Source organism: Rosa chinensis, chromosome 4 (assembly GCF_002994745.2).
Source record: "Rosa chinensis cultivar Old Blush chromosome 4, RchiOBHm-V2, whole genome shotgun sequence".
Taxonomy (NCBI): Eukaryota; Viridiplantae; Streptophyta; class Magnoliopsida; order Rosales; family Rosaceae; genus Rosa; species Rosa chinensis.
This window is the reverse complement of record NC_037091.1, coordinates 15,175,927-15,199,398: the sequence shown is the minus strand read 5'-3', so window position 1 is coordinate 15,199,398 and position 23,472 is coordinate 15,175,927. Positions and strand designations below refer to the sequence as shown.

The 23,472-nt window shown below is 37.1% G+C and overlaps 1 protein-coding gene across 1 annotated transcript; it reads left to right on the top strand.

The window, feature by feature from the left end:
- Positions 1–20,818: 20,818 nt before the first annotated feature.
- Positions 20,819–22,373, top strand: LOC112197670 (probable xyloglucan endotransglucosylase/hydrolase protein 23). The gene is made up of 3 exons (XM_024338435.2): positions 20,819–21,238; positions 21,390–21,583; positions 21,825–22,373. The coding sequence occupies exons 1-3, from the start codon at positions 20,975–20,977 to the stop codon at positions 22,222–22,224; spliced, it is 858 nt and encodes a 285-aa protein (XP_024194203.1). The 5' UTR covers positions 20,819–20,974; the 3' UTR covers positions 22,225–22,373.
- The last annotated feature ends 1,099 nt before the right edge of the window (positions 22,374–23,472 follow it).

Genomic DNA, 23,472 nt, shown 5'->3' with positions numbered 1-23,472 from the left:
TGGAGGCTCCAATGCCAGAGGGTACCAGAATAGTCGAAAAATTACTGAATAACTTGGAGGCGATTCTCGAGTTGCTCCGGGCCTCGTCGACGACGCTCTCGGCCTCTGCTTCAATCTTTTTGCATAACCACCAGCCGCTCTGATCGTTTTGCAGAACCACCAATCGTCGTTGCTGCTCCGATCGGCCTCGTTGATGATGCAGAACCACCATCCGCCATCGTTTTGCAGAACTTGATCCGGCGGAGTACCTAAGCTCAGGCCTCGTATCTTTTTTCAACACACCTCGATATCTCTCCTCTCTCTCTGTCACCGCCGTCATCGCCGGCATTCAAGTTTGGTTTTCCGACAGCAAGATGTTCACCGAGCACTAGGCTGTAGAATCAGCGGCACAGACATCACCCACAACCCCAGCCTCACCGGAAGTAGTCGGGTTTGTAACCGGAAAGAAGGGAGAAGATGACTTGGGTGCCCAAATCAGATTTTTTTTTTTTTTTTTTGTTTAAAGTAATGGGGCAGAAGGAAAGGAAAAAAAAAATTGAATGTCTATTGGGAGGCAATAGATGTCTATTGGAGGCGTTTTAAATTGATATAATCTCTTCATTTTTTCTTTAATCAAAGTTTTATTTGTCTAATTTTAGAATGATTAGTTCTCATTGCGGCGACCGAAAGTTCTATTGGAGGGCAAAAGATGTCTATTAGGGGGTAATACATGGCTGATAGTCGTCTATTGGGAGGCAATAGATGTCTATTTAGGTTCTGGTGAGATTTTCAGAAAAATCCGGTGGGCGGCAACCGGCGACCGGTGATAGGAATCCAGTGAAAGTTTACAGGATTCTGGCGGCCAGTGACGGGGCTTCGGTGAAGTCTCCTATGGTTTTTTTCTCTCTCTCTCTCTCTCTAAGTAATAAAGGGGTGAGGGTAAAATGGTATTAAAAAAAAAACAAAACAAAAAAAATCTTCATGGGGTATTAAGAAATAACCTCTTTAAAGTGTTTTGGGTAAGAGAGAATTAAAAAAACTTAATGAGGTAAGTGGAAAAAATATCTTTAGAAATGGGGTAAATGGATAAAAATCCTTTTCTATTTTCTGTGTTGTTCTGCTCTTCTTGCCTTATTGACAGGACCCGCCCCAGATTTCACCTTGAAATCCAAAGTGGCCCTGCGGGGCCCACCTTAGAAGAAATTCTACCAAAAATTTGGCGGAACTCCCTCTAAAAGTGGACTACCCAAAAACCTGTAGAAAGACATTTACACTTCTAAATCATCTATCCTTATTCTCCTGGAGCCACCCTGCTCCCTATATCACAACATCTCCCATTTCACAAACAATTATGAAACTAAGAATATTAATCTCAAGAGTTATCAGAGCAATCTATTTCTTAGGCGTACAAGAAGGTAGAAAGCAAGATAAATGACCGATGCTTTATAATGCGGAAGCTAGGACAGCTATGCCTCAACCCCAAGTACGCTCGACCTCAAGCTAAACTGGCCTGCAAACTGGGCATTTAAAACCGAAGGGCCCAGGGGAAAACATTTAAAAACCGTTAGAGTGAGTGGACGAAAAATAAGTACTTTCAAATGTATAAGTAAAACTTAATGCTTTCCCAAGTTATTCTCTAAAATCTCGCATGCAGTAACAATCTTGAAAACACTCTTAATCATCCTCTTTACTGAAATCTCAATCACGTAACAAGGACATCTCGAAACCTCTTAAAATCTCATCCTCAATCCTTATACAAACATCCTTTTCATGAGACTCGTTTGATGACTAGAAAGGACTGCTGTCTAGTCATCTCATGCCATCTAGGAGGGGACTGCCACCCAGATGACGCATCGGAAGGGACTGCCAACCGGAATAGGAGGCGGTGGATAGATGGGACTGCCAACTAGCCACATGTAGTAGACGGGACTGCCGACTAACCACAGGTAGTAGACGGGACTGCCGACTAACTACCTCATGTCATCTGGAATGGACTGCCAACCAGGTGACTCATCGGATGGGACTGCCAACCGAGCTGTAGTCTGGAAGGGACTGCCAACCAGACTATTACCTAGAAGGGACTGCCAACTAGGTAAGATACGCATGCGCCAAAACTGGCCTCCTTAATAAACTGAATAGCCTCCTCAAGAAACTGAAAATAACCTCTTTCAATCACTTGCTTTCGGAAAGAAACTCGATATTACCTCAATAAATCAATAATAATTCACCGAAAGCATAACTCAGTAATAACTCGCTAACTCAAACCTCAATATCTCAATAAATCCTCGAAAGCATAATCACATACTCTATAATTCAATAATTGCTTTCGGAAAGAAGGCTCCATCTAACCCAAGTCTGATAAGTGCGGAATTCAAAACCCAATAAATCTCGATAAATCAATCATGCTCAAATATTTGCTAAATCCCTCGCACTCGTATATCTTCATAAAAACTAATATTCGAAAACAATAATTCTCATAATATTTTTCCGAATCAGTTACTTCCCGAAAATCATTTCCCAACTCAATAACTCATGAATGACTATCTCAAAAATCTACTAAAAGCCCTCGGGAAGGAATTTCAATACTAATCTCGTAATCCATAAATAAATCTCGATAAATCAACGCTCAAATATTCAAAACATAATTAAATCTCAATTGGAAGAAAATAATAATACTGCATGCAGAATTAATTTAAAAACAAATGTCCACTCACAGTACTATTTAGGCGACCACACAAATGGTTTCCTTCGTCGAGCAGTAGCTCGGTACGTCGCCCTGTACACAATTATATTCCGTGAATAACTATTCAACAATTAAATACGATTCTCAAAATTAAATCCTCATAAATCATCTCGCCACTTCTTCTCTGATTCAACCCAAATTATACCACTAATACCATTTCGTTAATTTAAAGGTTCCAAGGCAGAACCGAGAGATATCCGACGGTCGGATTCTCGTAATTCGATAATCGAAACCCTAAACTTCAAAAATTCATAATTAATTCCAAGCTTCTCCAAAATTCACCAAATTCACATATTCAACCTCTACAAAAATTATAGGATTTAACTAGCTAAAAAAAAACAGAATATAAATCACTGTTCATACACCGCACTATTCCGGTGACACTGTTCATGCGGCGGCCAACTCCTCCTCCGGCCACCAAATTTCATCCACAGCATCATCTCAACATTTCCAATAACTTTCTCAACTGTTACAAAGTCAGAAAATACCTTGAAGTAGCCGAACAATTAAGCACTCCGAAGTATAGTGAAATTTTCCAATTATGCTTTCTTCCTCCATGCTTCGATCTGGGTTATGAAACTTGGTGAGCATGAAGAGTGGCTCAAGGCGCTTCTAATGGACCTGACTTTATGACCGGAGGTGGCCGGAAATCGGCGTTGACCAATTCGCTACAGTAAAAATGTTGGTTTCGATCTCCACATTTCCGGCCAAATCGTTGTAAACAACTTCCACATGCGTGATAAGGAGGAGGAGACGAGTCTATTGATGCTTGCAGCTCGCCATTTGGTGGCCTAGAGGTGGTGAAAGAGGAGGTTGCAGAAGAGAGAAAGAGAGAGTTGCAGAAGAGAAACTGAGAGAGCACGGGGGAAGAAGAGAGAAAAGAAAGAAAAGTTACCTAGCTACAGTAACTTTTCAAATTTATACTAATCTACCATAAACAGTAACTTTCATATTTCGCTTATAACTTTCGCATACGAACTCCGATTTTTACGTACCACATATGCACGCGCTCGGTTTAACGTCCTCTACAACTTTCATGAAGGAAATTTTCTCAAATTTTGACCCAAACAAAAAGTCAACTTTTAGGGCCCCCTAAAATGTCGAAACGGAGCCAAAAAGTAAATGTAAATGTCGTTTACCCATCGAAAGACTTGTAAACTGGTAAATTCGGGTTCGGGATGTCACACTTATTGTTTAATAAAAATTCTTTTGACCAAAAAAATATGGGTGCGGCTAATGCCACCCTACATTTTAATTTTAATTTTAATCATTAAATTTACTTATTTAACCCATTTCTCTTTCCAAGAATATCCTTATATGACATATCCGATTAAAAAATAAATATTTTTAGCGAAAATCTCTCATTTAATTTATACTCATAAAAAAATTAAAATTTATTAAAGTTTCCTAATAAAATCATAATATGATTTACTCCCATTTTTTTAATTTTTTCTTTCAATTTCAGTGTTATCTATTTCAATCTATGTAAAAAGATTAGTAAATTTACAACTATGATCAATGAAGAAGAGATTGATTTTTTTTTCTTCATGTTTTAAATTTTTACTTTCGGTGTTCACAGAGAATATTGCAAATATTTTGATAAAGTTAAAGGTAATGGTTTTGTGAATTGAATAACGAATTAACGATGAGGATGCAACAAAAAGACAAAAAAAATAGTAATAAATTCAAATTTGGGTGGAGAAGATAAATGAGAAATTAATGTTATCCAATGAGAAATTAAGTAGTTTTGTATTTAATTAATATTTATATATTTATTTTTTCTTACATATTTGGATTTTAGAAAATTAATGTACTTATTAGTTATTTTGCACTTGGGTAAAATAGTATTTCAATAATTCAAATGTTTGTAGGGTGAACTAAGAAAATAGTAGAGTGGCAATAACTGCATCAAAAAAAATATATATATATATATATATATATATGTTTATATCTTTTGCAATAGAGATGTTCATTCCCTTGATATGCGAACTTTTGCTTTCATATCACTTCTCATGAATATTCTACTTTATTTAGCTTGTTTGTGTTTGTTTCATTCCCAAATTTATTAATGAAGCAAAAACTTTACAACGGAAAATACTCGAGATCAAATAGAACTGCAGGAGCGGAACTATGTTGGGGTCTGGGGGGGGTCCGGACCCCTGCAAGTTTTTTTCAATATCTTCCTTATTTAGATATTTTATTCATAGAATTATTAATATATACCATACTTATCTCACCAAAATTAATATATTAACCAATCACAACCCATAATAATTAATATTCGGTATGACTTTAGATTAAACTTGTGTTTTCTTTTAGAAACTATTAAACCCTTATAAAATATTTAAGCTTCTTTCTTACTAAAATTTTTGTTCAAACATAAATTATGGTATAAAATTATTAATTACTTCTTGGCTAATTAGCTTTTGTGATTATTTTGAATATTTGGTACTTGCGTTTAAGAAAAATTGCATTTTGGACCCCCCCAAACTTTCGATCCTAGTTCCGCCCCTGAATAGAAGCAAGATCAAGCTTTAGGCCAAACAAATAGAATCAAGAACAAGCTAATGCAAATGCAGCAGCCGAATCCATGTAAAAGAAAGAACCTGAATCCGACCCACCAAAAAAAAAAAAAAAAATTCCTTCCCAATTATGTGAAACTCTTGAGAAAAAAAAAAAAAAAAACTTGGAAAATAAGGTAGTTTAATTTTGGCTCAAAATATCAATATCACGTTTTGATCAGTTAACCAAAATTTTTGAGATTTGATGAATTCTTTCCTAATTGACATCATAACGAAAATCATTGATCGATACATGTACTTGGGAGGGACTCTTTTGTATACCCTCTCTTCACCTGCTAGTGCCTAATCCACAGATAAGATCGTTTATTTGCTCCATTTTTGGAGATAGTCATCAAATAATACATCAAATAGTAGTGTGCACATGACGGACCGTGACAACAGTATATCTCACTGCTGAAATTATAACTATATAAAATTGTGCATTTATCCTTCACTATCATATCCACTTAGTTTTTTTTACGATACCTTAAAACTATCCCTCATATGACTACCGACACATCATATGACTACCGACACATCAAATAACACAACCACTATTATATATGAAACTTGCGTACAAAAGGTCAAGTCATATCATATCCTTACTGATAGCACGTACATATGAACTAGAGGTAGATCATTTTGACCTTTTCAGATAAGATTGTCCACATGCAGTGTTTGGTGTTCTACCCAAATGGATAACTAGGTAGGTTCCACCCTCCTACTCTGCCCTAGCTAACCCTAGCTGCCTTAGCCCAGAGGTATACAGACGTAGTCAAGAAGGTTCCAATTGACGGGCTCAGGTATCTTGAAAGTGATTTTTTATTAAAAAAAAAAAGAAGGTGTCAATCCATTAATAAGGATGGTGAGAAGCACCGTAACTCATTTGCAGTGGACCCATCAAAGTGGAGCTACTGCCTAGGGATCTAGAAACTTATCCACAAAGAAGTGTACAAGTAGACTGTGCTAGCCTATCTTGAAAGTGATTTCAGTAATAGTGTTTGACTTTCTTTTCTTTATTGATTGATATTTGATAAGCTCCAATGATTTCCCAGGGGATGAGATTTGGATGTTACATAAATAACCTGCAAAGAATTTAGTGGAAGATTTTAATTTTTTAATTTTTTTTTGAGTTATTATTACAAATAGTATCTGAATTTATCTTCTATCTTATCGATGGTACCTGAACTTCAATTTTGATCACAACCAGTACCTGAACTTTTCGATTTCATTTCAAGTGGTACCTATCACTAACTTCCGTTAATGTTCCATTAAAAACTAACATGTGCAAAACACATGGCCTATGTTCAAGAGTGGTTTGACTAAAATACCCATTAAAATAATTTTGTTTACTAGATATTTTGATCAATTAATATGTTCATAAAAATATAAGTTCAATTAAAAATAAAATTAAAAATGTTTCTCTACCCTCTTATGAAAATAAAATTTAAAAACAATATCTCAACAAAAATTAATTGTTTTATAGATACAGACAAAACATTTCAAATAAAACTATAAAATATTTAAAACCAAAAGCTTATCAAAACTTTCGTAATTTTTTTTTCCTGTCATTCATATATATATATTTAATTGAAGTTGAAAGTTTTTACTTTTGATAGTCTCATTTTTTATAGCCATATTGCCACAATATAAGTGAAAATAAGTGATATTACAAAAAAAAAAAGGGGTAATTTTACAAATTTATCCTTGAAAAATGAGTCACATGGCACATGTCAGTTTTTAACGGAACATTAACGAAAGTTAGTGATAGGTACCATTTGAAATAAAATCAAAAAGTTCGGGTACTGGTTGTGATCAAAATTGAAGTTCAGGTACCATCGATAAGATAGATGATAAGTTTAGGTACCATTTGTGATAATTATTAGAGAATCATAAATTTTCATTAATAATGCCAGAATGATAAATACATTAGATTTTCAGGCTCAATCTATGAACCCCAAAATTTTTTAAGGAAGTGAAGTGGAATTATTCAAGATTGAGTTTATAATTTGGGTGATCGTTAAGATGCTCGGGAATTTTTTTTTTTTTTTTTTTTTAATCTTCACAAGGTGAATTCTTCAATTTAACGATAATGAAGCATGCGACGTCACGAGTCTGTGGGTATTTTCGGACACCCAAGCTAATTTTATGAATTTTGGAAGTTTTAGAATTAAGGAAATTATTTAATGGAAAAGGAAAAAGGGTTTTTGTCCATTTACTCCATTTCTAGGGATTTTTTTCCTACTTACCCAATTAAGTTTTTTTAATTCCCTCATACTTAAAACACTCTAAGGAGATATTTCCTAATACCTAATTAAGAAAATTTTTTTTTTAAATTTTAATACCATTTTACCCTCACCCTTTGTTATTGAGAGAGAGAGAGAGAGAGAGAGAGAGAGAGAGAGAGAGAGAGTGGAAGAGAGAGAAACCATATGAGACTTCGCCGGAGCAAGTCACCGGTCGCCGAAATCTGGTCACCGACCGCTACCCACCAGAAATTTTTGAAAACATCTATTGCCCCAAATAGACGTCTATTGCCCTCCAATAGACGTTTCGATTACCAAAATGGGAACTAATTTTCTTAAATTTAAACAAATAAAACTTTGATTAAAGAAAAAAACGAAGAGATTATATCAATTCAAAACGTCTATTGCCCTCTAATAGACCTTTATTGCCCATTGATTTTTTTTTTTTTTTTTTTTTTTTCTTCTGAGCATATGCTGTCATTTTCTCTCTGTCAGTAGTCCAAAACGTCCAAAACAGTATTCAACCAAAAGCTGGGGTTTGTCATCGGAAAAAAAAAAAAAAAAGTTTTTTGTCCATTTACCCCATTTTTAGAGATTTTTTTCCCACTTACCCTATTAAGTTTTTTAATTCCCTCTTATCCAAAACACTCTAAGGAGGTCTTCCCTAATACCCCACTAAGATTTTTTTTTTGTTTTTAATATTTTTTTAATACTATTTTACCCTCACCCCTTTGAAACTTAGAGAGAGAGAGAGAGAGAGAGAGAGAGAATGGAGGAGAGAGAAACTATAGGAGACTTCGTCGGAGCCCCGTCACCGACCGCCGGAAACAGGCCAACTTTGGCTGGATTCCGGTCACCAGCCGCCGCTCACTGGATTTTGTTGAAAATCTCACCGGAAATGTTTTTTTTGCCCTCAATAGACATCTATTGCTCCCCAATAGACGTCTATTGGGGATTGCCCCCCAATAGAAGTCTATTGAGGGACAATAGAGGTTTATGAAACCTCGCCGGAAGTCTCCAAAGAGGTTGTTGTAGATCTCATATGGGGTCGGAGAGATTTATTGCCCTCTAAATAAACCTGTATTGCCCCCCAATAGATTTCTATTGCCCCCTAATACCCATTTATTTATTAAAATTAGACAAATAAAACTTTGATTAAAGAAAAAAAAACGAGGAGATTACATCAATTCAAAATGTCTACTGCCCCCCAATAGACGTCTATTGCCCCCCAATAATTTTTTTTTTCTTTTTTATTTCATTATAGGCCTTTTGCCTCCATTTACCACCAAAAGAAAAAAAAAGTTGAAGAGTTCTAAACTGCAGCCAAGCACAATCAACCTGAAATATACAGCAGACCCCAAAATTTCAGTTTCTTCAATCTTGACTAAAACTCGAATTCATGTATATAATCATGTGCAACTCGACAAATAGAGCGACTAACATACCCTGATTGAAACCACGTGGTGTGGTGTGTTGGTCGAGCTGCCTAGTCTGGAACCCCCAGGTCTAGAGTTCGAATCCCAGCTCCATCCCGTGGCCAGCATATTTGAGGGACCTGGGTTAGTTAAAACACCCAATGGTTCGTGCGTCTGCGGTGCAGTGATTAGTCTGGCTATACTGGGATACACTGCATGGGTGTGTGTGTTGGTTCTATTGACGTCTTCCACTCAAAAAAAAAAAAAATCATACCCTGATTGAAACTAAACGTAGTCGGAAATTATCCAGAAGCTGCCGGAAAACCATTGCAGCCTTCGAGCTTCATTCCTTCGTTATCGGTCGTTGTTTCAACAAAAGAATAACACAGGGAGGTCCACGACGTCGAGAGGAAGCTTCGGCTACCGGTGAAACGCCGAGAAATGGCAGGAATCAGAAAACCTGATCGGAAAAGTCATCACCTTCTCTCCTTCGATTCTCCATCACTGTAGCTTTTCATGGAAAATCAATACCACAAAGACGTCGACGATGTCAAGCCGGTTCCAACGCCGATGGTCCGCCGACGCTCCATGGCCAGATATGGGAGTACCGATCGGGTCTTTCGTTGCTCCAAAACCGGTCTCAGCCCGCGCCATGAGAAAGGAACAGACGCTTGCCTCGTCAACTCCGGCTTCGCGAGGTCTCTAGCTTTGCAAGGACGACGGCAACAGTCGGGGAAGTGGAGTGGAGGCACCGAGAAGTAAATCGGGGGGAGAGAGAGAGAGAGGAGAGATCGATCTGACGGAGGTATGAGAGAGAGGTATAATGTAATTTCTTAATTAACTTAGGGGAAAAATAGTCATTTTATTTTAAATTGTGTAGGTGGGAACAAAAATCAGTTGCTGGGGCAAGTGAGATAATTTTAGCTTGCTTTGGTGCTTTGGGTCAAGATCCCAAAAAAAAAAAAAAAGCTAAGGTTTGCCTTTTATCTTTGTTTGCATCTAAGACTAATAATAATCAAAATTTCAAGTTTGTTAATTTTAGTTTTGATACCCATATTTCCCTTGGACTCGAAACTGTGCCACGCTGCCAAACCTTGTATCTTTAGGATTCTGGAAACACTAGCTAGCAAACGGTAATAATAATTGATATGTGAACGTACACAATTGAAGGAGAACTAGCTGGACATGCCATGGACTCTTATTAATTAAATAATACATCCATTTCAACTTGTCCTTTTGTCATATATACACCTGATGTATGATTGGAAAGATAGAAAGAAAAAGAAAGATGAGAAACGTGCAATCCAGCTATTCTCTTCTTTTTGATAAATAGTAATTGTTGGTAGTCAAACCTGCAATTTTGACTAGATCTGGGCATCAATGCAACCAAGGGCGTACCTAGCTTAGGGCGAGAAGGGTCAATTGACCCTTCTCAATTTTTAGAAAATCCTTAATTAGTGTTAATGATCTATGAATCTTAATGGAATGAAATAAAATTGACCCTTTTCAATTTTTGAAAAATCTTTAATTAGTCTCAATTTTTAAAATTCAATACAAATTTATCTTAATTAGTTTTAATTATCCTTGAACTTTAATGGATGAAATAATATTTTAAACTATTAATACACTACATATATCTAATTAATACGAATCTTTTCAAGGTTTTCTTACCCTATTGATCGATATATGCCCATATGTGCATATTTACGATTCTTTATTAATATGCTAAATTGAAGTAACACATAAGTTTTTCTATATTTATCATTCATCTTAAATCCCAAAATTTATTCAACATGATTTAAGGATCTTTCAATTTCAGCATTAGTACAAGACATATTACACCTAAATTTTCTTAATTATACTAATATATATATATATATATTTTTTTTTTTTTGGGCAAAAGATTGTGTTATTTTTAGAGGACGACTAGAAATGAATATAATTTGTTAGTTAATAAAGTTTGACCCTCCTAAGAGAGATTTTTGGCTACGCCACTGAATGCAACGCCAATTTCCGGTGGCATATGCATAGCTATCAACGCCGGCGGTTTGCACCGACCATAGACGTACGACTGGTAGCTTGGAATTTCTGAATTGTCAACGATTCCTGGGTCAGACACGGCCTTGTACACCACTGGAGCCTCCGACAAATACCCTAGAGAGAGAGAGAGAGAGAGGAGAGAGAGAGAGAGAGAGAAGATGATGAGAGAGTATTTTTAATTTTTTGGAGCCCAAAATCGTCATTTGGTTGTTAAATTGGGTTAGTGGGAATAAAAATATCTTGGTGGTGTAAGTGGACTAACTTTATCCTATTTTGGTGCTATGGGTCAAGGACCCAAAGGAAAAATAGTACAATGCGATTTAGGCCGTGTGAATTCTCCACCGATTCATTTCAGCCATCCAATATTAATTGAGTAGAGGCTATAAATGGGCCTTTGATAAGATCGAACACTCTAGATCAACCCAGAGTGTCTCAAAACTCTCAAGACTCGTTTGGCGACCCGACCGGCACTCCATCGTCAGGCCACCTCCAGCCAACGCACTAGTGCTGATCTCTTAGTGTCGTCTTCGCCGACGTCATCATGGTATTGGTTTGTTCAATAATCTCTGATCAAGGAAGAAGTATCGAAGCCAGAAAGCTTCGAGTTCTTCGGTGGTTCTTCGGGTTATCCGGCAATGGATTGAGCTACATGTTATATGGAATATGATCCTTTCGTTGTGCTCTATGTCGTGCTATGATTAGTTTTTCAATTCAATTGAGTTTAATGAATTGTGTTTCGGGATTGGCGTCTGAAGCCACTACGATTGTCGTCGTTGACGACTATTCTGGTTTCTTTTGGTTTGAAATCTGTTTAGCCAACATCTTAGATGAGCATCGACGTCGATTGGAACTAAAATCCAGAAATTGCTGGGTTGGTGGCGTCGGATCATTAGTTCATCATCAATAGAGTTTGGACAGCTATTATGAGCTAGATAAGGAGTTTGAGGTTCAGCTTGCAAACTATACTTAACGAAGTTAAATTCGAAATTCGATGTTGGGATTATTACTTGTTACTCTGCGATTAGGGACTGATTAAATTAGTATTAGTATTGGATTGGTCGTGTTAAGCCGTGGAATTTCCTTTAGAAAGCAATGGTCAAGTTTTGGAGTTAATGCCATGACTTTGCTTTTGATTAAGGTAAACTCCAAGTCTCTCTTTGAAGTTTTTGAACTTTGGTTGTTGTTGTTGCATTTCTGAATGACGGCATGGTTTTGAAATGGTTATGTTGGTTAAATGGAACTGAAAATTCAAATAGTGCTAGGTAAGGAAAGAAAATTGGAATGCTTAGTAGTTTTGGCACACCTAATGTGAAAGAAATTAACCCGACGGTTGGTAATTAGTCGAAAATGGGTGCACGATCGATGAATCATGTCCAAAGAAATTGTTGGTACTTGAAGCATCTTAAGTTGTAATGTAAAAGTTTAGTCGTGATTGGTCAAATCTTGGTCAAAGCAAAAAAAGTTGGTTGGACAATTAGTTAATCATCGAGACTTTAAATATTTGTTTGAAGAATTATTAATGATCATTATGTCTTAAATAAGGACTCCAGTTACACGAGAACTGAAGGTTCATGAATTTTGAACGACGTGACAAAGTTAGCATTAGAATCTAGGTAAGGAATTCAGGGCCTTCTTGGTTAGTTGTTTTTCTTACTTTATATAAAGCGATGCATATTAAGTTGCATGGTTTGGTTATATTTAAATGCAATGCATACTAACCATTCCATGAGAGATATCATTGATGGCTTAAGAGTAAAGGGTGGCTTTGACTTCTTTTGGTTCGATCCCTTTAACCTTCGAAGGGTTAGCTACACCGGTCAGACTGTGCTCGATCGCAATGATGACCCAGGTCCGTGTGTGTAGCGAGGTAGCAGATGCTCTAGCTATTATGAATTGAATTACGGTAAGGTCGTGAAGTGGGTCTACTGGGACCAACCAAGTATTATTTGGCGATATATTTATTTGAACGTCATGCATCGGTTTTCAAGTTGGAAAATATTTCAAAGCTTGTCATTTTTTCAATGACATAGTTTAAGTACATTTCAAAGTTGGAAAATGAAATAGTTTAAGTCCTAATGTCAAAGTCCCTATTTAAATGAAATACTCGTGAAGTGAATCCTAAATTATTGTTTTATGCATCGGTTTACAAACCTAGCAAGGGTAAAGCCCCTATTGAGCAACAATGATGAATGCTCACCCCTACAATAGTGTAGATGCAGAAAGTATGCACTGGTAACGGGACTGTTTCTATGTAGTCCCGCCGGTTGTAGAGACTTTAAGAATGATCGATACCTCCCCCTGGTACCTGCCCAAAGAGAAGAAGTAGGTCAGAAAGGAGGCCAGATATGCCGATCTCTAACCCTTTGATGCCAAAGTTAACATCGATGCAATATATGGACAAAGTAACGGTACGAATAGCAGAGTTTTGGACTTACCTTATTTAGAAGTATATGGTATCTTTTGTAGTGAGAAATGGCAGTTCAGTTCCCTTAATGCTCGATGTGGGACAAGTTCTTTATTTGCAAGGAAATAATTGTGCTCATACCATGCCGGCCACTGTTGGTGATTCCGATTGGTATGGCCACCGGGCTCTGTCCTCCACAACGACTCTGGTAATCTGTGTGGAGACCCTCGACTGGCAGGCAAATTGTATTTCTCCGGTGGCGGTGCTCATGATATGTTAGGTATAAACAAGGACAGTAGCAGACAAAGCTGGGTGTGCGAAAATTGATAAGCAAATTATCATACTGAATTCAGTTTCCAAGTCTAATCTTGACCTTTGTTTCTTGAATTTCGTTATTCCGAAACTTGTTGGAAGATTTGTCTTGTATCAAAACTTTGCTAAGTTTCTTGGAGTCCATGATTTCTGGAGCATGCCATCATATCAAATTTTGGATGAACAAAGTAATTTAACTTTTTAATAGTTTTTCACCTCAAAAGTATTTAAAAGTTTCTGTTGTGCGCTTTATGAAAACTTATTAAACAAATGCCTTGCGAGACCTAAACTCCCAACTTGCACCGCCGTACTCATCTCCATCGTCGCATATGCAAAAACAATGCATGATGACCATCTCCGTAAATCCCACAAATCGGAGTGCAGAGCTTCGTACATGCTACCACCCATTGGAGCGATAAGGCTTCCACTGCTTTGATTAGGGTCCAAAGATTGAGCCTCTACATCGATCATCCTGCTTTGCAGCCCGCAACATTCAAACTGGGCCGGTCATCACATGCCTCCCATGTCACCATCATTCTTTAGCCTCCCTCTGCATGGTCGAACCCGACCCAAATTATCAGAGACATGTTGACCTGGGAGGCCCGCCTCCAAACATCAGAGGCCATTTACTTCCCATGTCAGGGAAGCATGGGAACACCGCCACTTGATATGTGGGAGAACTCCGGTTGTGAACAAACAAAGTTGACTATGGATTGCCGTAAGAAGACAGAAAAGAGGCTGAGAGGGGAGGTCTGGTTGGTGCAGGTGCTGATTGCCATTGATGGAGTCCCCAGTCATGGTGGCTAGGGTTTTGGAGAAATAGGAGGAGGTTCATTGGCATCCGATACTAGCATTCAAAATAATTTTTAAATGGGGAATTCTTTTTTGTCAAAGTACAACTTATCTCAATTTTATTTTAGTTATACGACTAAGCAATTTTCATTTTATAATACTATGATTATAAAAGGAGAGTGAAATTTGCAATTCCCTTTTTACATTCCACACCCCCTCCTTAGTTTTTATCTCTAAACGTTATGGTCACAACCTCCTAATGGCATGATGAAACTCAGTGTCGTCGGGTTTTGTAACGTCCCGTATCTCAATTACCCGTTTACTAGTCAATTGGACGGTAAACGACCTTTATTTTCACTTTTACTATCGTTTCAGTACGTTTAGTGGCCCTAAAAGTTGACTTTTTGTTCGGGTCAAAATTTGAGAAAATTTCCTTCATGAAAGTTGTAGAGGACGTTAAACCGAGCGCATGCATATGTGGTCTGTAGAAATCGGAGTTCGTATGCGAATGTTATGAGCGAAATAAGGAAGTTACTGTTCATGGTAAGTAGTATATATTTGAAAAAGTTACTGTGGCCGGTAAGTTTTTTTCTTTCTCTTTCTCTCTCCTTTCTCCCGCGTTTTCTCCCTCTCCTCGGCGCTCTCTGCAACTCCGGCCATCTCCCTCTTCCGGCCACCTAGGAGCGAACAATCGGCACCGGTCGACTCTTCTACTCCTACCCAACCTCCCCACGACGGTAACTCACGGCGGCTTGGCTGGAAAATGACGCATCGGGTCCTTGAAGTTTCACTGTAGCAGTTTGGAATTTCCGTAGATTTCCGGCTATTCCGGCCGTCTCCGGCCACCAAACCGGCGTCGAAGGTTTGGTTTTTGCCGGTGATCATTTCCCCTAAGGTCATTCACTTCAATTTGCAACGTGGAGGTCGAATCGAGGAAATTCCCAAACCTAGGGTTTGGAATTTCTGGGTTTTCTTCACCGGTTGATTTCGACTGTTTCAAGGTAAAATTAGATTGTGTTGTAGTTGAGAAAAAGATTGGGCGTGTTGAGTAGTTGTTGCTGCCAAAATTTGGTGGCCATCGAAGGTGGTGGCCCACGCGCCGTCACTGTAGGTCGTGCGTGGAGGCGCGTAGGGCTGCTTTTTAATTTCAATTTATAGCCTATTAAATTCTATAATTGTTGTAGAGGTTGAATATGTGATTTTGGTTAATTTTGGGAGAAGTTTGACATGGATTATGAATTTCCGAAGTTTGGGAGTTTCGGTTGTTAATTTATGGGAATCCGACCTTCGGATTTCCCTTGTTCCGATATGGAATACATTAATCGACGGATGGATATTAATGGTGAAGTTTGGTAAGGATTGGTGGAGTTTTTGAATCGATTATAAATTTCTAAAGATTTGGATTTTGGTTAATGTTAATCGTGAATCCGATTGTTGGATTTCCTCCATAATTGTTATATAGTTGAAATCGACGAGTGGGCAGTGTTGGTGAAGTTTGATTGGATGTGGAAGAGGATTGGAGAAGTTGAGGTTATGGGTTTTGAGATTAATTATTGATTATCGTAAATATTTATTGAATTGTTGTTTGCGGAATATAATTGTGTACAGGACGAGATACCGACCTATCGCTCGACGAGGATCCTTACGCTTGGATACCACGTTAGCCATATACTGTGAGTGGATTTTTGATTTTAAGTGATGCATGCAATATTGTTTCGTAGTTAATTATTACATTTATTTATTTGAGAATATAAATTGATTTATCTCGGTTATAATTTGAGAATGATTTTGGCTCTAAGTTTTAAAAGGATATTGCGAATTTTGAAATAATGTATGATTTGCTATCGATGGTGATTTTAGTTTCGGATTGTAAAGTGATTTCAGATTTGATTATGTTTTGAGATTTATGAAATATTATAAAGTGATTTCGGGAATGATTTGTTTTCGGATTTTAAATGGAATTTTCGTCGAGGAGATGATTGATTTAATTATTTTTTTAGCGTGTGGGACACGCTGTTGATTTTTGTGACTCACTACGAGAATTTCCGGGTACGGTTGGGAATCGTACTCGTGTTTTCTTTATTCGCGGGACTTATGGGGAAGCCTTATAGATTTACTGGTTTTTGAATGGTTTTTACCCGCCATACCTGGGTCGCTATATTTTATTGCTAGCTAGCCTATTAGTACTCCTCCCTGCTTACTATGTGTTCGTGGGTGAGTAAGAGCAGAGCATGGGATGCTCCAGAGTGTGGGACACTCCGACCCGAGCCTGGGAGGCTCCCTTCTTTCGTATGGTGAAATTTCTTCCCCATATTTTATCGTTGCTTGACTAGCGGGGCTAGTCTGATTTTCACTGTAGACAGCGGGGCTGGTCTTATCTTCTTGAGAAACGGTATTTTGATTTTACAATATATTTGTTTTTCGAATCTTGTGACTAGCGGGGCTAGTCGGTTTACCGTTTGAAATCCTTGGATTTAAAGTTAAATGTGTTTTACCATTTGTGCATGCATCGAGTTTTTAAAGGAATAAATGTGGGAAAGTAGGAAATCATTTTTCTTTGAAATTATTTATTTTTGTCCACTCACGCTAACGTTTTTATGTACTTTCCCCTGGGCCCTTTGGTTTCCAATGCCCAGATTGCAGAGTAGTTGATTCGGCATACTAGGATTCGAGGCATAGCATCTGCAGCAGTCATTTTCATATTGTAGGTTAATCGTTGAACCTACGTGTATTATGAATTCCTTCTCTCTTTTAGATTGCTCTGATAACCTGTGGGACAATTATTGTAAAATTTGGGTTATGTTGTATTGTTCGGAATTTAGTTGTAAATTGTAAATTGTGGAGTTGTTGGATTTTGAGGAGCAGGGTGGCTCCAGGAGATTATGGATGATTTGTTAGAAGTGTGATTGAAATTCTACAGGTTTTGGGTAGTCCATTTTTAGGGGTAACTCTGTTGAATTTTCGGTAGAGTTATTCCTAAGGTGGGCCCCACAGGGCCACCTCGGATTTCAGGGTGAAATTCGGGGCGGGTCCTGTCAGGTTTCATCTCCGGTGATAACATAATAGGAAATCTGTAATTTTGGTAATTATGCTTCGTTGTAATAGAGTTATCTTGCTGATATGTCATCGCTATGTAAAAGCAAATGGAGAAGCTGGCCATGCACTATTTGCTAATTGGTGTTTGTTTGAATATATGTATTTGGTAGAGACTCCTGATATCATTTCGAGAGAACCCTAAATACTTATTGTCATCGGGGGTTTACGCTCAATGTCCCCCCTTGTATTCGACAGTTTCATTAATCAAGGTTTGAGGGCAGTTGCATCAGACATTTACACAAAGAAAAAAAGAATATTTAAAAACTCAAATGAGAGTGTAGATTGTAATATAGAGAGTTAATTTCAATGTCTTTATAAAAGTACATGTAGGATTAGCATAAAAACAAATGAAAAGAGGAGAAGATTGCAAACAATTATAGGCAGTATAAATTAGTTCAATGAAGCTAGCTAGTACAAATCTTAGGAAATTCAATCCAATCATTTGGGTTGAAATGCATTGTTAAAAGAATTGAAAAAATGAATTTGTGTTTGTTTGTTGGGGGAGAATTCAGTACACCGACATAAATGGATGGTTAGATTATATTAAATACACTCTTAGGTTATTAATAAAAATATTAATTATAAATATTATGGGTTGAGATCATCTTATAAATGTTTGGTCATTTGCACCGTCGCGTCGATACATAGAATAATTTTCTTTGTTTGGAAAACGAACCACCATCCCTATCCCGAAAGCAACATTTGATGAGAATCGATGTTTATGATTAGTTATTTACAGATTACGACAACTGAACATACTGTTTTTTCAACTTTCCATGAATTTGAAATTTGTTGGAAAAATGATTGGCTCCTTTGCGTGGTGCTTCAATGTTTATCTCAATGATGTCAATTCGAGTATTATTAATATGCATTCTATCTTATATCGTTTTGAACTAACCTGGTCTAGATATCTATGCTCATCTAATGATATATTATTGATCTGTATAGACAGATATGAATTGTGATGAACGGGTGAAATTTATGAACGTAACTGGGTAGTTTTTGTAGTTTTAGTGGGAGTGAGTAATTGTGTATTTTAAATAGTAGGAAATCGATCGATAATACCAAACACTAAAGTAGGTGTATCATATGCATAAAAAACAGATTAATTAACATTGTATAGTTAATTTAACAAAGTGGCTTGGAAATGGTTAATTAGTGGACCAGAGAAATAAAGGATGGACAAAATTGGAAAAAATAATAACAATTAAAAAAGAAAAGAAAGAACAAAATAGAGTATGATCAATTATCATTTTCCATTATAATTAGTCATGTGAGAAGGAAATTTGAACTCAAATGGGTGTAGAGTCTAAACGAAATGGTATTGGATCCAAACTATTTGAAAGATATTGATGCGAACCAAAAAGTACCGACTCCAATTCTATCATTGAGTCCCTGCAAAGATAACAACTCATTTGTCACCAAAGATATTAGCACTGTTGAAAATTTGGTATAGAAGTGCGCCGTTGGCATAGAGTTTGACAACTACACCGGAATGCACCTTCTATAAGTCTCTAACTACAGTGGGGTAGCGTTTGAACTTTGAAGCTGACATGGGAAAAGGATACACGGTGAGGGTAAAATTATTAGAGAGGAAATATCACACTTTAAAAAACGACAAATAAATATATAACTTATAAGTAGCTGACTCACACTTAATTGTACCGATGTTTTTTGTGATTAAAATCTAATAGTTAATGAGTAATTAAGTTGAGATAATATCAGTACAATATTGAGCAACGGGCCACATTTGTCACTATTTAATAAAAATTACCAAAGATTAAGTAGGATAAGCAGTAGGAGTCAAATGTGGCACGATATGTAAAGTCAGAGAGGACTTGTAAGCAACTTCGACATGGAGTTATGCATGCTGTGGTGATGGAGGGCTAGCTTCTTGAAACCCTTGCTGCATCCGCGGCACTGTAGCCGCTTTCGAGAGCCAAGACTCGTCGAATCAGGCATAGTTGGTTCATTTCCACGGTGTTTGAGAGACCAAATTTGCGTGATCAATAATCAGCAACAAGTTAATTTAGTGATGTTCGTATGTCGTCATACTTTGAATTTTGTTTTTCTATTTTTCAATACAATTTAAGAAAAATAGAACGTTTTTGGGTGTTTGAGGTGATATGCAGGAACACGTAGTCGGAAAAACAAAGCCTTGCACGAAAGCAACGTAAGACTAGAAGACATTGGTTTGGCGAAGATCGACACTGACACTACCTACCACTACCATACCATATCCTTTGCTGTATTACACTAACTATAGAGCATGCATGTCACGTCTTACACCTTCCTGCATACTATACACATTTATAAACAATGCCCGCCAACAATTATTGAAGGAAACCCTTTGCTAGCTACTACTAACTAACAATTTCATTAATCATCTTCAATAATTTAACTAATCCAAAAGAAGAATCTTAACACTAATGGTTGACACCTAGCAACCCTAATAAATTGGACACTAGTTTAATTCGCTGGTTTTGGGACAATTATAATATTGGAGTTTGGGGGAAAAAAAAATAACCAAAGTCGGAGACTCGGAGTTATGCATTGAATCAAAAAAAAAAAAAAATAGTCGGAGTTATGCATCTAATATCCGAGGCCGTAGCCCAGGTAGCCAGCTCTAGCTAAGTACTTATTTTGGGTAAACGTAGGTAGCTAGGTAACAGCCATTGGATCAAACTCTAACTACCAGCCTCGATTCATTTTAGCTAGTTCATTATTTAGCTCTATAAATTTTTACGGAAAATATTTAGCTACACCGTTCCCATTTATATTTTTAATTTATTTTTTCTACTCTATCTCTGCAAGGTGGCACTCTTTGAATAGAAATGATGTGATTGCTTTATATGGGCGTCAATCAATTTTTATTTTTGTTCAGAAACTTGTGTGCTAGGGGATTCCAAAAAGCATTAACATTGCTTTATTATGAAGGCAAGTGGTGTGTAAGAGTGATCCAAGACTTAATTGGTCTTTAGAGGTCAATTAACAGCAAAACAACAAGAATTCTACAGCTGTGATATGGTGTAGTGGGAATGGAACCTCTTTAAGCTCTAGCTACGTAGCTTCTCATATATACCCGAATGGCCATGCAATTTGCAATTCGATAAAATCTGGACGTCATCAATTATCATCCTTATTAGCTGTCTTTGGTCCCAGACTCCCTCATATACACCCAAGCCAAGTCAACCCAAATCTCGTCCTGCGAACGCATGCATATTTCCCATTTTCCCAACCACTTCAAAGCCACCAGTACCACTGTACTGCTACAGCTGCCTGGTTCCTTCTCCTTTCCACCACTATATATACCCTCGCCACTTCCATGCATATAATCGAACACTTCCCTCTTCTGCCTTCCCATTTCAGTATCTGACCGAAACACCATGGTTAAGATATATGCTGTAGTTTTGGTTATGTTCTTCAACATCTTGGTGGCCTCATCGGCTGGTAACTTCAACCAAGATTTTGATATAACATGGGGCGATGGGCGCGCCAAAATACTCAATAATGCGCAGCTACTCACGCTGTCCCTTGACAAGACTTCCGGGTCGGGGTTCAAGTCCAGGAATCAGTACCTGTTTGGAAAAATTGATATGCAGATTAAGCTCGTGCCTGGTAACTCTGCCGGTACCGTTACAGCTTACTATGTGAGTATACTCATTGAAGGACCTCTCTCTTTCTGTCCAGTTAAATATTTGAACTACAGTACAATATAATATGTCTTTAGTACTCTTTACGTATATATCAAGAACCTGTTTTACTACGGGCATGTCTTTATGTTTCTGTGCATTATTTCAGCTATCTTCGTTGGGGTCGGCTCATGATGAAATAGACTTTGAGTTTCTTGGCAACCTAAGCGGAGATCCTTATATTCTACACACAAATGTTTTCACACAAGGCAAGGGAAATAGAGAGCAGCAATTTTATCTTTGGTTCGATCCCACCAAAGACTTCCACACCTACTCCGTCTTGTGGAACCCTCAAAGCATCATGTAAATGTTATAACTCCATCTCTCTACTTCGCAGGTGGCTAATGTTTTATATTGTGACAGTGTCGGTAAATAAATTATTCTGTGGCTGTAATCCTAAATTTTGAAATTAATTAGTTGCATGTTAAGCAATAATTTGTGAAATAAATTATTAGACTGAACGTGTTACATTTTTTTCGTATGGATATGAACAATGTGCTATGTATTTCTAATATGCATCTATTAAATATTTTTCATTAACCAGATTCTCTGTCGATGGCACACCTATTCGAGAGTTCAAGAATTTAGGATCGAGGGGAATCCCATTCCCCAAGAACCAAGCAATGTGGATCTACTCAAGCCTTTGGAACGCAGATGACTGGGCGACACGCGGTGGACTTGTGAAGACAGACTGGAGTAAAGCTCCATTCACAGCCTCGTACAGAAACTTCAACGCCCAAGCATGCATTTGGTCTTCTGGTTCTTCCTCTTGTTCTTCTTCTCGTTCTAGTTCTTCAAAAGAGGCGTGGTTCACCCAATCATTGGATGCCACAGGGAAAGAAAGAATCAAATGGGTTCAAAAGAACTATATGATCTACAACTATTGCAAGGATACCAAGCGCTTCCCACAGGGACTTCCTCTTGAATGCACAGTAGCTAGTTGATTTTCCTGCATGTTGTAATATCACTATATGTAATTAATCTGCTGTAAAATTAAAAGGACTGGCTAGGATTTGTTTTTTTTAATTTTATTTTATTGTGTATCTTGATGTTGCAACATGATTAATATATTAATAAGAGAGAATATCACAAATGGTCACTCAATTTTTATCTATTTGACACTTTGGTCACTCAACTTTAACTCTGTTATTCACTTTAGTCACTTCGTTAATTTTTTTCATTAAATAAAATTATTTGCCACAATATTAATGATATTTTCGCCCAACCAATTGTGAAAAATTGATAAATATGTATTAGAATGATTGGGAGAAGTAATCAAAGTGAGATAAAATGCCCCTTGAGTGACTAAAGTGATTGACAGTGTAATAGTAAGTGTCGAATGAGTCATAATTGAGTGACAATTTCTAGAATTCTCTCAATTAATAAATATCAACTTTTGGTACACATACCGATAAAAGAGCTTCTCTATTCCTATGAAATTAATTAGAACACAATTGGTAGAAAACGGATAAAGTATTCAATATGATGGATGGCCATGCATGCAATTTAGAAAGCTTAGACATCATCATCTTCATTAGCTGTCTGTGGAATTTTGGATACCTCCAAATCAATGAGAAAACTAAGCCAAGTCATAAGTTAACAGATATCTTCTCATCCACTCGCATGCATAATCCCAACCACTTCAATACCACCGGTACTAACTAGTACATCGATAATGCATGGCAGCTGATATTACTGACTTGTAAGATAGTGGCCGGAGAACTTGTGAGTTTAATCAATATGATATAATCCTCCGGAGATCAAAATGAAACTTAGTTAATCTTCTCTCAAATCCGCATTTGACCATGATCGATACTCTAAATCACATAAAAGAAAATAAAACAGTTTAGCCATACAATGAGCGATATTCGAGGTAGAATACTTCTTTTAGCTTTTTCTAACAATTATTTGGGAGATTGATAATTATAGCTACGTTCCACCCTCAAACTCTGCCCTAGCAAACCCTAGCAGTAGCAGCCTTAGCTTACGTACGCCATTCTTGATTCATTGTATAAATTCATGATCTGAATTATTATTTGTTATTAATATATAACTTATATACAGTGATATCTTATTTCTAATATCTTTCTATTAAACATTTGCTATGCAAGATATTGAGTAAATTAAAACTCGTTCTATCATATATAAATTTGATTCACCTTGATTTTTCTTCAAAATTTATGTTTTAGAAA

Coding starts and splice junctions, on each gene's coding strand:
- LOC112197670 (XM_024338435.2), top strand. CDS start 20,975: ATGGTTAAGATATATGCTGTAGTTTTGGTTATGTTCTTCAACATCTTG. Junction 21,239..21,389: donor GTACCGTTACAGCTTACTAT/GTGAGTATACTC, acceptor GCATTATTTCAG/CTATCTTCGTTGGGGTCGGC. Junction 21,584..21,824: donor TGGAACCCTCAAAGCATCAT/GTAAATGTTATA, acceptor TTCATTAACCAG/ATTCTCTGTCGATGGCACAC.